The following is a 22,169-nucleotide window of genomic DNA, read 5'->3' on the forward strand; positions in this document are numbered from 1 at the left end:
GCGTATCTAAAAAGTAGTGTGTTCCTTGGTTGGTTCCAGAGTCTATTGTTTGAAGAAACTGTCCCAAATACACACCCCACTCCCCCCCCACACCCCAGGCTACATTTGCCAATTTGACTTGTGCTACCCAGAATAAAATCCTGGCAGTACAGAACTCGAATATCGCTGGAAAGAGAGAGAGACGTGTTGTCGAAACTTTTCACCTCGCGCTCATCAGGACAGATACGAGAATGAGCGGCGGAGCAGGCTCGAGGGGCCGAGTGGCCCCCACTGCTGCTCCCGATTCGTGTGCTGAACGTAGGAACATACGAGCGAGGAGCAGGAGTAGGGCCACTCGGCCCCTCGAGCCTGTTCCCGCCTTTCGACACGATCGTGGCTGATCTGGTTGTGTAACCTCAAACCCCACATTCCCGCTGACCCCCCCAAAACCTTTCACCCCCCTTTGTTTAATGCCAAATTTCAAAGAGAACAACAATTTATACCGCAGGAGAAGTGGGTGCTGATTGGTCCACTTTTCTCAGCAGGTTTGGGGCCGGACCCTCTTATTTCTTCATTAATGCTCCTTCCTGCAGTATAGCTACTGTCCAAGGGCCGATAAACCACTCCCACCAGGGGCTGAGCCTGACCCTGACCCCCTCACCCCTATTTGACCCCTCGACCCTCTGACCCTTGACCCTGTCCCTCTCAGCGATGTTGATAAAGTTTCTTCTTGTTGCCAAGATGGCGGCGCCCATTGTCCGCGCTCTTTGTCGGCTCCGGGCCCGGGTCCCGGGGACAGGGACAGGGGCCGGGTTCAGGCTCCGGGCCCTGAGTAGCGGCTCCGGCTCCGGCTCGGGCGGACAGGCCGGGGAGGAACCCGGTCCCAGGCCCGGCTCCTGGTGGCCGCTGGGCCTGGGCCTGGGCTCGGGCTCGGCGGCTGCGGCGCTGCTGCTGTGGCGGCGGCGCCGGGAGGAGGAGGACCCGGGGACCCGGAGGCTCGGCTCAGGCCTCGGGTTGTCCGGGCTCCTCCCCGCGGTCCAGGCCGCCCGGCCCGTCCCCCCGGACAGCCCCCGGTTCAGGTTCAACTTCATCGCGGATGTGGTGGAGAAAACAGGACCGGCGGTGGTTTACATAGAAATCCTGGGGAGGTAAATGGGGGGGGGGGGGGGGGGTAGAGAGAAAGGACGGGGTGGGGGGTGGGGGGGGTAGAGAGAAAGGACGGGGTGGGGGGTGGGGGGGGTAGAGAGAAAGGACGGGGGGGGTGGGGGGTGTAGAGAGAAAGGACGGGGGGGTGGTGGGGGGGGTAGAGAGAAAGGACGGGGGGGTGGGGGGAGAGAGAGAGAACGTGGGGGGGAGAGAGAGAGTACGCGGCAGGGTGGGGGGGAGAGAGAGAGAGAACGGGGGAGGAGGGGAGTGGGAGGGGGGGAGGGGGGGGCGCCGAGAGCGAGGGAGGAGGGGGCTGAGAACAGTGGGAGGAGAGAGGTGGGGGTAAAGTGGGTGAAAGAAGTCTTGCTAAAACTCTACAAGGCACTAGTTAGACTACACCTGGAATGCTGTGAACAGTTTTGGTCCCTTACCTAAGGAAAGTTATACTGGCATTGGAGGCAGTCCAGAGAAGGTTCACTAGGTTGATCCCAGGTATGGAGGGATTTCCTTATGAGGAGAGGCTGAGTAGGTTGGGTCTGTACTCATTGGAGTTTAGAAGAATGAGAGGCGACCTTATTGAAACATATGAGATTCTTATGGGGCTTGACAGGGTAGATGCTGAGAGGTTATTTCCCCTTGTGGGAGAGTCTGGGACCAGAGGGCATAATCTCAGAGTAAGGGGTTGCCCATTTAAGACAGAGATTAGGAGGAATTTCTTCTCTCAGAGGGTGGTGAACCTATGGAATTCTTGACCGCAGAGGGCTGTAGAGGCTGGGTCATTAAGTATATTCAAGGCTGAGATAGACAGATTTTTAATCAGTGTGGGAATCAAGGGTTCTGGGGAAAAGGCAGGAAAGTGGAGTTAAGGATTATCAGATTAGCCATGTCTCATTGAATGGCGGAGCAGACTCGATGGGCCGAATGGCCTACTTCTGCTCCTCCATCTTATGGAGAGGGACTGAGGAAGGAGGGGGGAGAGAGGACAGTAAAAGGGAGGAGAGGTGAAAGGGGGTGGAGAGGGAGGGGAGTGAAGTGGGGGAAAGGGGGATAGAGAGAGCGTGGATGAGGGAAGAGGGGGAGAGAGAGGTGGGAGAGGGAAGGGGCAGGGGGAACAGAGAGAGGGGGCAGGGGTTTGGAGAGAGGGTCGAAGGAGGAGAGAGAGAGGGGGTTGAGGGAGGAGAGAGAGGGGGTCGAGGGAGGAGAGAGTGTGAGGGTTGAGGGAGGAGAGAGAGAGGGGGCAGGGGTTTAGAGAGGGGGTAGGGGGTTGGAGAGAGGGTCGAGGGAGGAGAGAGAGAGAGGGGGTTGAGGGAGCAGAGTGTGCGGGTCGAGGGAGGAGAGAGTGTGCGGGTCGAGGGAAGAGAGAGTGTGCAGGTCGAGGGAGGAGAGAGAGAGGGGGTCGAGGGAGGAGAGAGAGGGGGTCGAGGGAGGAGAGGGGGGGGTCGAGGGAGGAGAGAGAGGAGGATCGAGGGAGGAGAGAGTGGGGGTCGAGGGAGGAGAGAGAGGGGGTCGAGGGAGGAGAGGGGGGGGGTCGAGGGAGGAGAGAGAGAGGGGGTCGAGGGAGGAGAGAGAGGGGGTCGAGGGAGGAGAGAGAGGGGGTCGAGGGAGGAGAGAGAGGGGGTCGAGGGAGGAGAGAGAGGGGGTCGAGGGAGGAGAGAGAGGGGGTCGAGGGAGGAGAGAGAGGGGGGGTCGAGGGAGGAGAGAGAGGGGGGGTCGAGGGAGGAGAGAGGGGGAGGTCGAGGGAGGAGAGAGAGGAGGATCGAGGGAGGAGAGAGTGGGGGTCGAGGGAGGAGAGAGGGTCGAGGCAGGGGTGAGAGAGGGAAGGTTGAGGGGAAGAGGGTCGAGGGAGGTGGGTGAGGGGGAGAGCAAGGGGGTGGGGAGGAGAGGGCACAAGGTGGGTGAGATGGAGGGGGAGCAAAAGAATGATGTAGAGGGGGCGGAGGTGAGAAAGAGGGAGGGGAAGAGAGAAAGGGGGGAGAGAGAGAAGGGGAGGGCAACGTGGGGGGAGAGAGTAGAGGGTGCAGAAAGGTGGAGGGGAGGGGGAGAGCGGGGGGAGGGGGAAGGGGGGAGAGGAGGGGGAGAGGAGGGAGAGGGGGAGAGCGGGAGGGGAGGGGAGGGGGGAGAGCGGGAGGGGAGGGAAGGGGGGAGGGGGAGAGGAGGGAGCGGGAGGGGAGGGGAGGGGGGAGAGCGGGAGGGGAGGGGGGAGAGCGGGAGGGGAGGGGAGGGGGAGAGCGGGAGGGGAGGGGAGGGGGAGAGCGGGAGGGGGGGGAGGGGAGGGGGAGAGGGGGAGGGGGAGGGGAGGAGGGGGAGGGGAGGGGGAGGGGGGAGGGGAGAGGGGGAGGGGAGGGAGAGGGGGAGGGGAGGGAGAGGGGGGAGGGGAGGGGGAGAGCGGGAGGGGAGGGAGCGGGAGGGGAGGGGAGGGGAGGGGGAGAGCGGGAGGGGGGAGGGGGAGAGCGGGAGGGGGGGAGCGGGAGGGGAGGGGAGGGGGAGAGCGGGAGGGGGGAGGGGGAGAGCGGGAGGGGGGAGGGGGAGAGCGGGAGGGGGGAGGGGGAGAGCGGGAGGGGGAGAGCGGGAGGGGGGAGGGGGAGAGCGGGAGGGGGGAGGGGGAGAGAAGGAGGGAGGGGGAAAGCGGGAGGGGAGGGGGTATTGCAGCGAGTTACCGGGCAGATTAGTGGTCAGCAGTAAGAGACTATGGGCAGTGAGTAACTTCCTGTCTCTGCTCCCCAGGCACCCGTTCAGTGGTCGGGAAATGCCAATTTCCAATGGTTCAGGATTCGCGGTGACACAGGACGGACTCATCGTCACCAACGCCCATGTGGTGGCCAACAAGCGGCGGGTCCGGGTGAAGCTGGCAAATGGGGAGATGTACGAGGCCTCGGTTCAAGCTCTTGATCAGGTGGCTGATATCGCCACCATCAAAATCAACCCCAAGGTAAGGAACTGAACCGGGGTGGGGGGAGGGGGGAATATTCCCCGTCGCAGCAGAGCAGCACCACCCTTAACAGCGGGGCAACTCTCCCCGTGACCGGGGGGGGGAGCGACTCTCCCCGTGACGGGGGGGAGCGACTCTCCCCGTGACGGGGGGGAGCGACTCTCCCCGTGACGGGGGGGAGCGACTCTCCCCGTGACGGGTGGTGGGGGCAACTCTCCCCGTGACGGGGGGCATGACTCCACGTGATGGCCTGGGGGGTGGACTCTCCCCGTGATGGCCTGGGGGGGCGGACTCTCCCCGTGACGGAGAGGGAGGGGCGACTCTCCCCGTGACGGCCTAGGGGACGGACTCTCCCCGTGACGGCCGGGGGTGGGGGCGGACTCTCCCCGTGACGACGACCGGGTGGGGGGCGGACTCTCCCCGTGACGGCCAGGGTGGGGGGCGGACTCTCCCCGTGACGGCCGGGTGGGGGCGGACTCTCCCCGTGACGGCCGGGGGTGGGGGCGGACTCTCCCCGTGACGGCCAGGGTGGGGGGCGGACTCTCCCCGTGACGGCCGGGTGGGGGCGGACTCTCCCCGTGACGGCCTGGGCGGTCGATTCTCCCCATGACAGATGGGAGGGGTCGGGGCATCTCTCCCTGTGACAGTGGGGTGGTGTTGCCTGTGGCACTGGGGTGTTATCCAGTGTGGGTCAGGGTGATACCAATTGCGATGTCCAGCTGATAGTGACTGTGTGCTTTACTCTGTCAGGCTCCTCTCCCTACGCTGCCCCTTGGTGTATCCTCTGAGATCAGACATGGGGAGTTTGTTGTTGCCATGGGCAGTCCCTTTGCCCTCCAGAACACCATCACCTCTGGGATCGTCAGCTCGGTGCAGAGAGGGAGCCGGGAGCTTGGGATGGCCCGATCGGATATGGAATATATTCAGACTGACGCTTCCATTGATGTGAGTATGTCGGCTGTGTGATCGTAAACATAGACCACGCTGCTTTTAGAATCATTCCTCCATGGGATCTAGGTGTCGCCGGCAAGACCAGCGTTTGTTGCCCAGCCGAGAATTGCTCTTGAGAAGGTTTTCAGTCGCTGTTGTCCATCTGGTGTAGGTACGTCCATAGTGCTGTTTGATCTAACCGAGTGACCGCTTCCTGTGATGCTCCAGTGTGTTGCTGTGGGGCTTTGGTCACTCACTCGAGCAGAGTAGCTAAGGATGGCCGGCCTGCTTTCGCCAAAGGACATTGCTGAGCCATGTGGTATTTTGTGGCACTCTGACAGGCTCAGTCACTTCCACCGAGACCCGCATTTACTTCCAGGTCTCTTGTTCAAATCAATCTGCTGCAGTTGGATTTATATTGATCGGTCACTGTGGGAAAATTTCCCAGAAACTCTTCACTGACATGAGGCAAAGACATCAGTTGAGTGCCTGGTGAAGGAGGTTAGCAGATAGCTGAGCTCAGCTTGACACTGCTTTGCTTTGGGAGTTCAGGGCTGTATGCTGGTGTGATGGGAGCTGCTTCTCTCTATCTGAAGTACGTGGGACAGTGGGCAATTTGACCACGGGGTGCATCATGCACTTGAATCCCACCCGCGAGCACTGAATTCTCTTTGCCCAGCTCTTTGTGCTAATGAGGCAGACAGGAAGCCTGTGCTGAATCTTACCAGCCCTGGCCCGGTGGGGAACACCCTCACTTCTGAGCGAGAGGTTGTAGCTTCAAGTCCCCACTCCGGAGATTTGAACCCATAATCCAGGCTCCTGCTCCCAGTGCCAGAAAGGATCGAGTGCTGCGCCATGGGAGGATGAGACGTTAAGCTGAGGCTCTGTCTGCCAGTTTATGGGGAGTGTAAAAGGTCCCATGGCCACTGCTGGAGTTCTCCCCGGTGTCCTGATCAACATTCACCCCTCAATCAGCATCCCTAAGTTCAGATGCTTAAAACGATAAGGGATTGGTTAGAGTAGATCGGGAGAAGCTGTCTCCTCTGGTGGTGGGTGGGTGGGTGGGGTGGGGAGAGAGTCCAGAATAAATGGAAGGAAACTTAGAATGAGAGCTGGACCATTTGGGAATGAAACCAGAAACTGTTTTATGGTGGTGGAGTGTTAGAGTTCGCTCGGAATCTGTGACAGTGTGCACCTTTCCATGCATGTTGTCATCTGGAGCTATGGAGGGTGATGGTAGAGGCACCAGTTTGGCCAGGAATCTCGCCCACTCTTACCGCCTGTCATTGGCGTGCATTGGAAGGGTTTCCAAACCTGCTTTGACCATGTTGTGAACACACCTTCCTTGACCACAAGTACTGGGGCGGGACTCGAACCCGGAACTTCTGGCTCAGGGACACCACCCACTGTGCCACAAAACCACTCCTTCGTCCAGAGCTAGAAATCTGGAGCCCTCTTCCTCCCAAACCCTTTGAGATCAGGGGGCAATTGGACATTTTAAGATAGGTTTGAAGTATAAATCCACCAGGATCTGTGGCTATCCAATGGTGGATCAGGATTGGAGGGGCTGAATGGCCTCCTCCTGTTCCTGGGTGTTGGAAAGTGGGGGTCGTGTACTTTTTTGCCAGTGTGATCAGGTTGTGAGACGGTGAGAGTCCGAGAGTGCTGCTGCTGCTGTGTGCAGACAGACACTGAGTCTCCCCAAGTCACGGACAATAAAACGAGGAAGGGGAAGACTATCTGCTGCTCCAGAATGTCAAACCAACAGCAGCTCAACAAAAGATTATTTAATATCTTTTCTAACCTTGGGACTTACCAAACAGGGTACCTTACAAACAGGGTGAGACCATAAGATTAAAGCAAAATACTGCGGATGCTGGAAATCTGAAACAAAAACAGAAAAACTCAGCAGGTCTGACAGCATCTGTGGAGAGAGAGACAGAGCGAACGTTTCGAGTCTGTGAGACTCTTCAGAGCTCTGAAGAAGAGTCATACAGACTCTAAACATTATCTCTGTTTCTCTCTCTCTCTCTCTCCACAGATGCTGTTAGACCTGCTGAGATTTTCCAGCATTTTCTCTTTATGTTTCAGGGTAGGACCATGTTGGGAGTCCATCTCCGACACTTCCCTTCAATTCATCGACCTCTTTTTCTCCATTTCTGGTGATAGACTGTCCAGTAATATTCAGATGATACAAAGATAGGTGGAGGGACAGGTAGTATTGAGGAGGCGGGGAGGCTGCAGAAGGATTTGGACAGGTTAGGAGAATGGGCAAAGAAGTGGCAGATGGAATACAACGTGGGGATGTGTGAGGTCGTGCACTTTGGTAGGAAGAATAGAGGCATAGACTATTTTCTAAATGGGGAGAGAATTCAGAAATCTGGAGTGCAAAGGGACTTGGGAGTCCTAGTCCAGGATTCTCTTAAGGTTAACTTGCAGGTTGAGTCGGTAGTTAGGAAGGCAAATGCAATGTTGGCATTTATTTCGAGAGCACTAGAATATAAAAGCAGGGATGTGCTGCTGAGGCTTTATAAGGCTCTGGTTAGAATATTGTGAGCAATTTTGGGACCGTATCTCAGGAAGGGTGTGCTGGCCCTGGAGAGGGTCCAGAGGAGGTTCACGAGATTGATCCCAGGAATGAAAGGCTTAACATTTGAGGAGTGTTTGAGGACTCTGGGTCTATAGTCGATGGAGTTTAGAAGGATGAGGGGGGATCTGATTGAAACTTACAGAATACTGAAAGGCCTGGATAGAGTGGACGTGGGGAAGATGTTTCCATTAGTAGGAGAGACTAGGACCCGAGGGCACAGCCTCAGAGTAAAGGGAAGACCTTTTAGAACAGAGATGAGGAGAAACTTCTTTAGCCAGAGAGTGATGAATCTATGGAATTCATTGCCACAGAAGGCTGTGGAGGCCAGGTCATTGAGTGTATTTAAGACCGAGATAGATAGGTTCTTGATTGGTAAGGGGATCAAAGGTTACGGGGAGAAGGTGGGAGAATGGGGTTGAGAAACTTATCAGCCATGATTGAATGGCGGAGCAGACTCGATGGGCCGAATGGCCTAATTTCTGCTCCTATGTCTTATGTCTTATTATAAGCCCACTGACTCCCACAGCTGCCTCGCACCCTCACACACCCCCTCTTCCTGTAAGGACTCCATCCCATTCTTCCAGTTTCTCCGTCTCTATCACATCTCTTCTGATGATGCAACCTTCAGCAATGGAGATATCAACATGTCTTCCTTTTCCTTCAACCGAGGATCCTCTTCCCCCCACCACCCCGGCCAGCTGTGTTTTACAGGGTCCTCAACCATGTCTAACCCATTTCCTGCAGATCTACCCTCACTCGTTCCCACCCTTCCCAGACTATGATAAGGTTCCGTTGACCCTCACTTTCCACCCCACCAGCCTCCGCATTCAAAGGATGGACCTCCACCAACTCCAGCATGTTGCCACCACCAAACATATCCTCCCTTCACCCCCTCCCTCCCCCTGTTGGCATTCTACAGGGACCATTCTCTCCGTGACACCCTGCTCCTCTCTATCACCTCCAACACATCATTACCTTCCCATGCAGTCGCAGAAGGTGTAAAAACTGACCCTTTACCTCCTCCCTCCTCACCATCCAAGGGCCCAAACACTCCTTTCAGGTGAAGCAGCATTTCACTTCCATCTCCTTCAACTTGGTCTACTGCATTCGCTGCTCCCAATGCGGTTTCCTCTACATTGGAGAGACCAAACGCAGACTGGGTGACCGCTTTGCAGAACACCTGCGGTCTGTCCGCAAGCATGACCCAGACCTCCCTGTCGCTTGCCATTTTAACACTCCACCCTGCTCTCGTGCCCACATGTCCGTCCTTGGCCTGCTGCATTGTTCCAGTGAAGCTCAACGCAAACTGGAGGAACAGCGCCTCATCTTCTGACTAGGCACTTTACAGCTTCCGGACTGAATATTGAGTTCAACAACTTCAGACCATGAAGTCTGTCGTCCATTTTGAATTACTTTCCCCCCTTAGGGGCAGTCTGTATCTTCATTCATGTTTTGATTTCAGACAGCACTGACCTTTATTCTGCTATTTATACTTTCTCTGGGCCAATGCTTTGTTCCTTTGCTGCTCCATTACCGCTCCCTTTGCCCTTTTTTAATGATATCTTTGGTATTTAATCTCCCCGACCCTCTAACCCATCCCTGACCTTCCCTTTTGTCCCGCCTGCCCCTTCCCACTTTTTGAGCAGCGTAAAACCCATCACATCTCCACTGCTCTTCAGTTCTGAAGAAGTCATATTAGACTTAAGACGTTAACTCTTGTTTCTCTCTCCGTAGATGCTGCCAGACCTGCTGAGTTTTTCCAGCATTTTGTTTTTATTTCCGGTTTCTAGCACCTACAGTATTTTGCTTTCGTTTGGGAGTGTCTGATCCAGACGTCTGGTGTAACCTGGAGCCAGCGGGTTCACTCTGCAGTTAAGCCTGGTCCCGCTGCCCTCCAGCTCAGCCCAGCCACAGATCCTTCTCTTCCCTCCTCCCGCATCGACTTGCCCCAGTTTCACCCAGACAGACAGGACATAACAGTGGATGGTGCACATTCACCAGGAAGAGGTCGGGGGTGAGAAACCCACAGTTTTGTGGAAAGGCTCGATATAGGGACTGTTGGCGCTGGGTTAAGGGAGATTAGGAGGAGAACGAATAATAAAGGCTTTCAAAATGACAAAGAGTTCTGATTGCGTGAATAGGAAAAGACTATTGGCCCTGAACGGGGGAGTCAATCAGTTTACAATAGGGCAGTTTGTTTGAAGATTTGACTGTAACCTGATAGCTCATTCTCTTTCTCTTTGTCTTCTAGTTTGGAAACTCTGGGGGTCCCCTTGTCAACTTGGTAAGTTGTCTATATTTTAGCCTTTGTCATTTTTTTGTTCCCCTCTCACCCACAGACTGATTGACTGTGAAAATGCAGCGCCAAGAGTGTCACTATTCCCCCAACTCTCAGCTCTCACAATCGCTGGGCTATAACCATCTACTGGGATCAATGGAACTGTAAACACATCCTACCCCACCCCCTATAACCATCTACTGGAATCAATGGAACTGTAAACACATCCTACCCCACCCCCTATAACCATCTACTGGAATCAATGGAACTGTAAACACATCCTACCCCATCCCCTATAACCATCTACTGGGATCAGGAACTGTAAACACATCCTACCCCACCCCCTATAACCATCTACTGGGATCAATGGATCTGTAAACACATCCTACCCCATCCACTATAACCATCTACTGGAATCAATGGAACTGTAAACACATCCTACCCCACCCCCTATAACCGTCTACTGGAATCAATGGAACTGTAAACACATCCTGCCCCACCCCCTATAACCATCTACTGGAATCAATGGAACTGTCAACACATCCTACCCCATCCCCTATAACCATCTACTGGGATCAGGAACTGTAAACACATCCTACCCCACCCCCTATAACCATCTACTGGAATCAATGGAACTGTAAACACATCCTGCCCCATCCCCTACAACCATCTACTGGAATCAATGGAACTGTAAACACATCCTGCCCCATCCCCTATAACCATCTACTGGAAACAATGAAACTGTAAACACATCCTGCCCCATCCCCTATAACCATCTACTGGAATCAATGGAACTGTAAACACATCCTACCCCATCCTCTATAACCATCTACTGGAATCAATGGAACTGTAAACACATCCTACCCCACCCCCTATAACCATCTACTGGAATCAATGGAACTGTAAACACATCCTACCCCATCCCCTATAACCATCTACTGGAATCAATGGAATTGTAAACACATCCTACCCCATCCCTTATAACCATCTACTGGGATCAGGAACTGTAAACACATCCTACCCCACCCCCTATAACCATCTACTGGGATCAATGGATCTGTAAACACATCCTACCCCATCCACTATAACCATCTACTGGAATCAATGGAACTGTAACCACATCCTACCCCACCCCCTATAACCATCTACTGGAATCAATGGAACTGTAAACACATCCTGCCCCACCCCCTATAACCATCTACTGGAATCAATGGAACTGTCAACACATCCTACCCCATCCCCTATAACCATCTACTGGGATCAGGAACTGTAAACACATCCTACCCCACCCCCTATAACCATCTACTGGAATCAATGGAACTGTAAACACATCCTACCCCATCCCCTATAACCATCTACTGGGATCAATGCAACTGTAAACAAATCCTGCCCCACCCCCTATAACCATCTACTGGAATCAATGGAACTGTAAACACATCCTGCCCCATCCCATATAACCATCTACTGGAATCAATAGAACTGTAAACACATCCTACCCCACCCCCTATAACCATCTACTGGAATCAATGGAACTGTAAACACATCCTACCCCACCCCCTATAACCATCTACTGGAATCAATGGAACTGTAAACACATCCTACCCCATCCCCTATAACCATCTACTGGGATCAGAGAACTGTAAAGACATCCTACCCCATCCCCTATAACCATCTACTGGGATCAATGGAACTGTAAACACATCCTACCCCATCCCCTATAACCATCTACTGGAATCAATGGAATTGTAAACACATCCTACCCCATCCCTTATAACCATCTACTGGGATCAGGAACTGTAAACACATCCTACCCCACCCCCTATAACCATCTACTGGGATCAATGGATCTGTAAACACATCCTACCCCATCCACTATAACCATCTACTGGAATCAATGAAACTGTAAACACATCCTACCCCACCCCCTATAACCATCTACTGGAATCAATGGAACTGTAAACACATCCTGCCCCACCCCCTATAACCATCTACTGGAATCAATGGAACTGTCAACACATCCTACCCCATCCCCTATAACCATCTACTGGGATCAGGAACTGTAAACACATCCTACCCCACCCCCTATAACCATCTACTGGAATCAATGGAACTGTAAACACATCCTGCCCCATCCCCTACAACCATCTACTGGAATCAATGGAACTGTAAACACATCCTGCCCCATCCCCTATAACCATCTACTGGAAACAATGAAACTGTAAACACATCCTGCCCCATCCCCTATAACCATCTACTGGAATCAATGGAACTGTAAACACATCCTACCCCATCCTCTATAACCATCTACTGGAATCAATGGAACTGTAAACACATCCTACCCCACCCCCTATAACCATCTACTGGGATCAATGGAACTGTAAACACATCCTACCCCATCCCCTATAACCATCTACTGGAATCAATGGAATTGTAAACACATCCTACCCCATCCCTTATAACCATCTACTGGGATCAGGAACTGTAAACACATCCTACCCCACCCCCTATAACCATCTACTGGGATCAATGGATCTGTAAACACATCCTACCCCATCCACTATAACCATCTACTGGAATCAATGGAACTGTAACCACATCCTACCCCACCCCCTATAACCATCTACTGGAATCAATGGAACTGTAAACACATCCTGCCCCACCCCCTATAACCATCTACTGGAATCAATGGAACTGTCAACACATCCTACCCCATCCCCTATAACCATCTACTGGGATCAGGAACTGTAAACACATCCTACCCCACCCCCTATAACCATCTACTGGAATCAATGGAACTGTAAACACATCCTACCCCATCCCCTATAACCATCTACTGGGATCAATGCAACTGTAAACAAATCCTGCCCCACCCCCTATAACCATCTACTGGAATCAATGGAACTGTAAACACATCCTGCCCCATCCCCTATAACCATCTACTGGAATCAATAGAACTGTAAACACATCCTACCCCACCCCCTATAACCATCTACTGGAATCAATGGAACTGTAAACACATCCTACCCCACCCTCTATAACCATCTACTGGAATCAATGGAACTGTAAACACATCCTACCCCATCCCCTATAACCATCTACTGGGATCAGAGAACTGTAAAGACATCCTACCCCATCCCCTATAACCATCTACTGGGATCAATGGAACTGTAAACACATCCTACCCCATCCCCTATAACCATCTACTGGAATCAATGGAATTGTAAACACATCCTACCCCATCCCTTATAACCATCTACTGGGATCAGGAACTGTAAACACATCCTACCCCACCCCCTATAACCATCTACTGGGATCAATGGATCTGTAAACACATCCTACCCCATCCACTATAACCATCTACTGGAATCAATGGAACTGTAACCACATCCTACCCCACCCCCTATAACCATCTACTGGAATCAATGGAACTGTAAACACATCCTGCCCCACCCCCTATAACCATCTACTGGAATCAATGGAACTGTCAACACATCCTACCCCATCCCCTATAACCATCTACTGGGATCAGGAACTGTAAACACATCCTACCCCACCCCCTATAACCATCTACTGGAATCAATGGAACTGTAAACACATCCTACCCCATCCCCTATAACCATCTACTGGGATCAATGCAACTGTAAACAAATCCTGCCCCACCCCCTATAACCATCTACTGGAATCAATGGAACTGTAAACACATCCTGCCCCATCCCCTATAACCATCTACTGGAATCAATAGAACTGTAAACACATCCTACCCCACCCCCTATAACCATCTACTGGAATCAATGGAACTGTAAACACATCCTACCCCACCCCCTATAACCATCTACTGGAATCAATGGAACTGTAAACACATCCTACCCCATCCCCTATAACCATCTACTGGAATCAATGGAAATGTAAACACATCCTACCCCATCCCCTATAACCATCTACTGGAATCAATGGAACTGTAAACACATCCTACCCCACCCCCTATAACCATCTACTGGGATCAATGGAACTGTAAACACATCCTACCCCATCCCCTATAACCATCTACGGGACTGGGGAGAGGCAGGGGGCCAATGTGTAGGGGTGGGTAAGGCAGGTGGTTTTGGGCGTGTCCAGTGTGTGGGGGCAGGGCAAGAATGGAGAGGGCTGGGCGGGCGTGGACAGGGTAGATTGGGGGGTGAGGGAAACAGGGACCAGGTGAGGGTGTGCTTGAGCAAGGGGGCAATTCTGTAACCTCAGTCCCTCTTCAATCATCTTTCTCTTCTGTTATTAGGATGGTGAGGTGATTGGCATTAACACCATGAAGGTGACATCAGGAATCTCATTCGCTATTCCGTCCGACCGGTTGCGACAGTTCCTCGTACAAGCTGAGCAGAGTAAAAGTGAGTTCTCATGTCAGCTCAGAGTATTAGAGAGACATGGACTTCAGTCAACTTAGAGTAATAGCGAGACATGGACTTCAGTCAGCTCAGTATTATAGAGACATTGAGATCAGTCAGCTCAGTATTATAGAGACATTGAGATCAGTCAGCTCAGTATTAGAGACATTGAGATCAGTCAGCTCAGTATTAGAGACATTGAGATCAGTCAGCTCAGTATTATAGAGACATTGAGATCAGTCAGCTCAGTATTAGAGACATTGAGATCAGTCAGCTCAGTATTAGAGACATTGAGATCAGTCAGCTCAGTATTATAGAGACATTGAGATCAGTCAGCTCAGTATTATAGAGACATTGAGATCAGTCAGCTCAGTATTAGGGACATTGAGATCAGTCAGCTCAGTATAAGAGACATTGAGATCAGTCAGCTCAGTATTAGAGACATTGAGATCAGTCAGCTCAGTATTAGGGACATTGAGATCAGTCAGCTCAGTATTAGAGACATTGAGATCAGTCAGCTCAGTATTATAGAGACATTGAGATCAGTCAGCTCAGTATTAGAGACATTGAGATCAGTCAGCTCAGTATTAGAGACATTGAGATCAGTCAGCTCAGTATTAGAGACATTGAGATCAGTCAGCTCAGTATTAGGGACATTGAGATCAGTCAGCTCAGTATTAGAGACATTGAGATCAGTCAGCTCAGTATTATAGAGACATTGAGATCAGTCAGCTCAGTATTAGAGACATTGAGATCAGTCAGCTCAGTATTAGAGACATTGAGATCAGTCAGCTCAGTATTATAGACATTGAGATCAGACAGCTCAGTATTAGAGACATTGAGATCAGTCAGCTCAGTATTAGAGACATTGAGATCAGTCAGCTCAGTATTATAGAGACATTGAGATCAGTCAGCTCAGTATTATAGAGACATTGAGATCAGTCAGCTCAGTATTATAGAGACATTGAGATCAGTCAGCTCAGTATTATAGAGACATTGAGATCAGTCAGCTCAGTATTAGAGACATTGAGATCAGTCAGCTCAGTATTAGAGACATTGAGATCAGTCAGCTCAGTATTAGAGACATTGAGATCAGTCAGCTCAGTATTAGAGACATTGAGATCAGTCAGCTCAGTATTAGAGACATTGAGATCAGTCAGCTCAGTATTATAGAGACATTGAGATCAGTCAGCTCAGTGTTATAGAGACATTGAGATCAGTCAGCTCAGTATTAGGGACATTGAGATCAGTCAGCTCAGTATTAGAGACATTGAGATCAGTCAGCTCAGTATTAGACACATTGAGATCAGTCAGCTCAGTATTATAGAGACATTGAGATCAGTCAGCTCAGTGTTATAGAGACATTGAGATCAGTCAGCTCAGTATTATAGAGACATTGAGATCAGTCAGCTCAGTATTAGAGACATTGAGATCAATCAGCTCAGTATTAGAGACATTGAGATCAGTCAGCTCAGTATTATAGACATTGAGATCAGTCAGCTCAGTATTAGAGACATTGAGATCAGTCAGCTCAGTATTATAGAGACATTGAGATCAGTCAGCTCAGTATTATAGACATTGAGATCAGTCAGCTCAGTATTAGAGACATTGAGATCAGTCAGCTCAGTATTAGAGACATTGAGATCAGTCAGCTCAGTATTATAGAGACATTGAGATCAGTCAGCTCAGTATTAGAGACATTGAGATCAGTCAGCTCAGTATTAGAGACATTGAGATCAGTCAGCTCAGTATTAGAGACATTGAGATCAGTCAGCTCAGTATTAGGGACATTGAGATCAGTCAGCTCAGTATTAGAGACATTGAGATCAGTCAGCTCAGTATTAGAGACATTGAGATCAGTCAGCTCAGTATTAGGGACATTGAGATCAGTCAGCTCAGTATTAGAGACATTGAGATCAGTCAGCTCAGTATTATAGAGACATTGAGATCAGTCAGCTCAGTATTAGAGACATTGAGATCAGTCAGCTCAGTATTAGGGACATTGAGATCAGTCAGCTCAGTATTAGACACATTGAGATCAGTCAGCTCAGTATTATAGAGACATTGAGATCAGTCAGCTCAGTATTAGAGACATTGAGATCAGTCAGCTCAGTATTATAGAGACATTGAGATCAGTCAGCTCAGTATTATAGAGACATTGAGATCAGTCAGCTCAGTATTATAGAGACATTGAGATCAGTCAGCTCAGTATTAGACACATTGAGATCAGTCAGCTCAGTATTATAGAGACATTGAGATCAGTCAGCTCAGTATAAGAGACATTGAGATCAGTCAGCTCAGTATTAGAGACATTGAGATCAGTCAGCTCAGTATTAGAGACATTGAGATCAATCAGCTCAGTATTAGAGACATTGAGATCAGTCAGCTCAGTATTAGAGACATTGAGATCAGTCAGCTCAGTATTAGAGACATTGAGATCAGTCAGCTCAGTATTATAGAGACATTGAGATCAGTCAGCTCAGTATTATAGAGACATTGAGATCAGTCAGCTCAGTATTATAGAGACATTGAGATCAGTCAGCTCAGTATTAGAGACATTGAGATCAGTCAGCTCAGTATTAGAGACATTGAGATCAATCAGCTCAGTATTATAGACATTGAGATCAGTCAGCTCAGTATTATAGAGACATTGAGATCAGTCAGCTCAGTATTAGAGACATTGAGATCAGTCAGCTCAGTGTTATAGAGACATTGAGATCAGTCAGCTCAGTATTAGAGACATTGAGATCAGTCAGCTCAGTATTAGAGAGACATTGAGATCAGTCAGCTCAGTATTAGAGACATTGAGATCAGTCAGCTCAGTATTATAGAGACATTGAGATCAGTCAGCTCAGTATTAGGGACATTGAGATCAGTCAGCTCAGTATTAGAGACATTGAGATCAGTCAGCTCAGTATTAGAGACATTGAGATCAGTCAGCTCAGTATTATAGAGACATTGAGATCAGTCAGCTCAGTATTAGAGACATTGAGATCAGTCAGCTCAGTATTATAGAGACATTGAGATCAGTCAGCTCAGTATTAGAGACATTGAGATCAGTCAGCTCAGTATTAGAGAGACATTGAGATCAGTCAGCTCAGTATTAGAGACATTGAGATCAGTCAGCTCAGTATTAGAGACATTGAGATCAGTCAGCTCAGTATTAGGGACATTGAGATCAGTCAGCTCAGTATTAGAGACATTGAGATCAGTCAGCTCAGTATTAGGGACATTGAGATCAATCAGCTCAGTATTATAGAGACATTGAGATCAGTCAGCTCAGTATTAGAGACATTGAGATCAATCAGCTCAGTATTATAGACATTGAGATCAGTCAGCTCAGTATTATAGAGACATTGAGATCAGTCAGCTCAGTATTATAGACATTGAGATCAGTCAGCTCAGTATTATAGAGACATTGAGATCAGTCAGCTCAGTATTAGAGACATTGAGATCAGTCAGCTCAGTATTAGAGACATTGAGATCAGTCAGCTCAGTATTATAGAGACATTGAGATCAGTCAGCTCAGTATTAGAGACATTGAGATCAGTCAGCTCAGTATTAGAGACATTGAGATCAGTCAGCTCAGTATTAGAGACATTGAGATCAGTCAGCTCAGTATTAGAGACATTGAGATCAGTCAGCTCAGTATTAGAGACATTGAGATCAGTCAGCTCAGTATTAGAGACATTGAGATCAGTCAGCTCAGTATTATAGAGACATTGAGATCAGTCAGCTCAGTATTAGAGAGACATTGAGATCAGTCAGCTCAGTATTATAGAGACATTGAGATCAGTCAGCTCAGTATTATAGAGACATTGAGATCAGTCAGCTCAGTATTATAGAGACATTGAGATCAGTCAGCTCAGTATTATAGAGACATTGAGATCAGTCAGCTCAGTATTATAGAGACATTGAGATCAGTCAGCTCAGTATTATAGAGACATTGAGATCAATCAGCTCAGTATTAGAGACATTGAGATCAATCAGCTCAGTATTAGAGACATTGAGATCAATCAGCTCAGTATTAGAGACATTGAGATCAGTCAGCTCAGTATTATAGAGACATTGAGATCAATCAGCTCAGTATTAGAGACATTGAGATCAGTCAGCTCAGTATTAGAGAGACATTGAGATCAGTCAGCTCAGTATTATAGAGACATTGAGATCAATCAGCTCAGTGTTATAGAGACATTGAGATCAGTCAGCTCAGTATTATAGAGACATTGAGATCAGTCAGCTCAGTATTAGAGAGACATTGAGATCAGTCAGCTCAGTATTATAGAGACATTGAGATCAATCAGCTCAGTATTATAGACACTGAGATCAGTCAGCTCAGTATTAGAGACATTGAGATCAGTCAGCTCAGTATTAGAGAGACATTGAGATCAGTCAGCTCAGTATTAGAGAGACATTGAGATCAGTCAGCTCAGTATAAGAGACATTGAGATCAGTCAGCTCAGTATTATAGAGACATTGAGATCAGTCAGCTCAGTATTATAGAGACATTGAGATCAGTCAGCTCAGTATTAGAGACATTGAGATCAGTCAGCTCAGTATTATAGACATTGAGATCAGTCAGCTCAGTATTATAGAGACATTGAGATCAGTCAGCTCAGTATTAGAGACATTGAGATCAGTCAGCTCAGTATTAGAGAGACATTGAGATCAGTCAGCTCAGTATTAGAGACATTGAGATCAGTCAGCTCAGTATTATAGAGACATTGAGATCAGTCAGCTCAGTATTAGAGACATTGAGATCAGTCAGCTCAGTATTAGAGAGACATTGAGATCAGTCAGCTCAGTATTAGAGACATTGAGATCAGTCAGCTCAGTATTATAGAGACATTGAGATCAGTCAGCTCAGTATTAGAGAGACATTGAGATCAGTCAGCTCAGTATTAGAGAGACATTGAGATCAGTCAGCTCAGTATTATAGAGACATTGAGATCAGTCAGCTCAGTATTATAGAGACATTGAGATCAGTCAGCTCAGTATTAGAGACATTGAGATCAGTCAGCTCAGTATTAGAGACATTGAGATCAGTCAGCTCAGTATTAGGGACATTGAGATCAGTCAGCTCAGTATTAGAGACATTGAGATCAGTCAGCTCAGTATTATAGAGACATTGAGATCAATCAGCTCAGTATTAGAGACATTGAGATCAGTCAGCTCAGTATTATAGACATTGAGATCAGTCAGCTCAGTATTATAGAGACATTGAGATCAGTCAGCTCAGTATTAGAGACATTGAGATCAGTCAGCTCAGTATTAGAGACATTGAGATCAATCAGCTCAGTATTAGAGACATTGAGATCAGTCAGCTCAGTATTAGAGACATTGAGATCAATCAGCTCAGTATTAGAGACATTGAGATCAGTCAGCTCAGTATTAGAGACATTGAGATCAGTCAGCTCAGTATTATAGACATTGAGATCAGTCAGCTCAGTATTATAGAGACATTGAGATCAGTCAGCTCAGTATTAGAGACATTGAGATCAGTCAGCTCAGTATTAGAGAGACATTGAGATCAGTCAGCTCAGTATTATAGAGACATTGAGATCAGTCAGCTCAGTATTAGAGACATTGAGATCAGTCAGCTCAGTATTAGAGAGACATTGAGATCAGTCAGCTCAGTGTTAGAGACATTGACCCACTGACCCAGTGTGTGAAAGGACAGTGTGTGACCCACTGTCCCAGAGTGTGAAAGGACAGTGTGTGACCCACTGTACCAGAGTATGAAAGGACAGTGTGTGACCCACTGTCCCAGAGTGTGAAAGGACAGTGTGTGACCCACTGTCCCAGAGTGTGAAAGGACAGTGTGTGACCCACTGTCCCAGAGTGTGAAAGGACAGTGTGTGACCCACTGTCCCAGAGTGTGAAAGGACAGTGTGTGACCCACTGTCCCAGAGTGTGAAAGAACAGCGTGTGACCCACTGTCCCAGAGTGTGAAAGGACAGTGTGTGACCCACTGTCCCAGAGTGTGAAAGGACAGTGTGTGACCCACTGTCCCAGAGTGTGAAAGGACAGTGTGTGACCCACTGTCCCAGAGTGTGAAAGGACAGTGTGTGTGACCCACTGTCGCAGAGTGTGAAAGGACAGTGTGTGTGACCCACTGTCCCAGAGTGTGGAAGGACAGTGTGTGACCCACTGTCCCAGAGTGTGAAAGGACAGTGTGTGACCCACTGTCCCAGAGTGTGAAAGGACAGTGTGTGACCCACTGTCCCAGAGTGTGAAAGGACAGCGTGTGACCCACTGTCCCAGAGTGTGAACGGGCAGCGTGTGCCCCACTGTCCCAGAATGTGAACGGGCAGCGTGTGCCCCACTGTCCCAGAGTGTGAAAGGACAGCGTGTGACCCACTGTCCCAGTGTGTGAAAGGACAGTGTGTGATCCACTGTCCCAGAGTGTGAAAGGACAGTGTGTGACCCACTGTCCCAGAGTGTGAAAGGACAGCGTGTGACCCACTGTTCCAGAGTGTGAAAGGCCAGCGTGTGACCCACTGTCCCAGTGTGTGAAAGGACAGTGTGTGACCCACTGTCCCAGAGTGTGAATGGACAGTGTGTGACCCACTGTCCCAGAGTGTGAATGGACAGTGTGTGGCCCAATGTCCCAGAGTGTGAAAGGACAGCGTGTGACCCACTGTCCCAGTGTGTGAAAGGACAGCGTGTGACCCACTGTCCCAGTGTGTGAAAGGACAGCGTGTGACCCACTGTCCCAGAGTGTGAAAGGACAGCGTGTGACCCACTGTCCCAGAGTGTGAAAGGACAGTGTGTGACCCACTGTCCCAGAGTGTGAAAGGACAGTGTGTGACCCACTGTCCCAGAGTGTGAAAGGACAGTGTGTGACCCACTGTCCCAGAGTGTGAAAGGACAGTGTGTGACCCACTGACCCAGAGTGTGAAAGGACAGCATGTGACCCACTGTCCCAGAGTGTGAAAGGACAGCATGTGACCCACTGTCCCAGAGTGTGAAAGGCCAGTGTGTGACCCACTGACCCAGTGTGTGAAAGGACAGTGTGTGACCCACTGTCCCAGTGTGTGAAAGGACAGTGTGTGACCCACTATCCCAGAGTGTGAAAGGACAGCGTGTGACCCTGTGTCCCTGGGTCATTGATGTTCAATGGTATTACCATCACTGAACCGCTGCAGCGGTTCAAGAAAGTTCAAGTTCACCACCACCCTCTCAAGGGCAATTAGGGATGCGCAATAAATGCTGGCTTAGCCAGCGAAGCCCACATCCCATGGATGAATTAAAAATTTTTTAAAAAGGCTCCCCCACGACCTACATCCTGGGGATTGTGGATACAACAGCAGATCACAGGCTGGGAATCCCGCTGTGAGTAACTCTCCTCCTGACTCCCCCAAGCCTGTAATGTGGCTACTGTCTTTAACACTGAGTGATGAAGGGTAGGATCGGTGTATGGGGTTTATATCAGGAACATTGACGAGAATGGAGGTGAGAAGGATCGTGTGAGGGGGTTTCAGAGGGTTCAGTCGATCGCTTCAGGTGATTGAGTGATGGTCTATATTTGGTCCGCCGGTCTCACTGGCCACAATGCTGCACTCGTCTCTGCTTTAAACATCGTTTTCTTTATTTTACAGAATCCTGGTTTGGAACTGAAACAAAACACCGTTATATTGGAGTCTTGATGCTGACCCTCACTCCTCAGTAAGTCCCTCATCAAACCCCCCTTCCCCGGGTTCAGATGGACCCCCGCCCCGATGGGTGTGTTTTGGGTGAGGGGGCATTTCTGGGGCTGGTGGGATTTGGGGTGAGGGGGGGGTCCTGGGAGGGGTTTTGTGTTTGGGGAGCTGACACTGTGCAGACTGATCTTTCCGATGTTTCAGGATCCTGAGTGAGCTGAAAGTGCGAGATCCCAGATTCCCAAATGTTTCCTACGGAGTTTTGATCCACAAAGTGATCACTGGATCACCAGCC

At 49.7% G+C, this 22,169-nt stretch overlaps 1 protein-coding gene across 1 annotated transcript in view; it reads left to right on the forward strand.

Annotated features, from left to right (window-relative positions):
- Positions 1 to 720: 720 nt before the first annotated feature.
- LOC144679910 (serine protease HTRA2, mitochondrial-like) overlaps positions 721 to 22,169 on the forward strand; it is a 24,061-nt gene continuing 2,612 nt past the window's right edge. Inside the window, exons 1-7 of the mRNA XM_078540911.1 lie at positions 721 to 1,127; positions 3,850 to 4,054; positions 4,805 to 4,999; positions 9,826 to 9,858; positions 14,126 to 14,234; positions 21,833 to 21,899; positions 22,079 to 22,166. Of these exons, the coding sequence (XP_078397037.1) occupies positions 721 to 1,127; positions 3,850 to 4,054; positions 4,805 to 4,999; positions 9,826 to 9,858; positions 14,126 to 14,234; positions 21,833 to 21,899; positions 22,079 to 22,166 (1,104 nt within the window). The remainder of the gene's footprint in view (positions 1,128 to 3,849; positions 4,055 to 4,804; positions 5,000 to 9,825; positions 9,859 to 14,125; positions 14,235 to 21,832; positions 21,900 to 22,078; positions 22,167 to 22,169) is intronic.

The sequence above is a fragment of the Cetorhinus maximus genome, chromosome 1, assembly GCF_964194155.1.
Source record: "Cetorhinus maximus chromosome 1, sCetMax3.hap1.1, whole genome shotgun sequence".
Taxonomy (NCBI): Eukaryota; Metazoa; Chordata; class Chondrichthyes; order Lamniformes; family Cetorhinidae; genus Cetorhinus; species Cetorhinus maximus.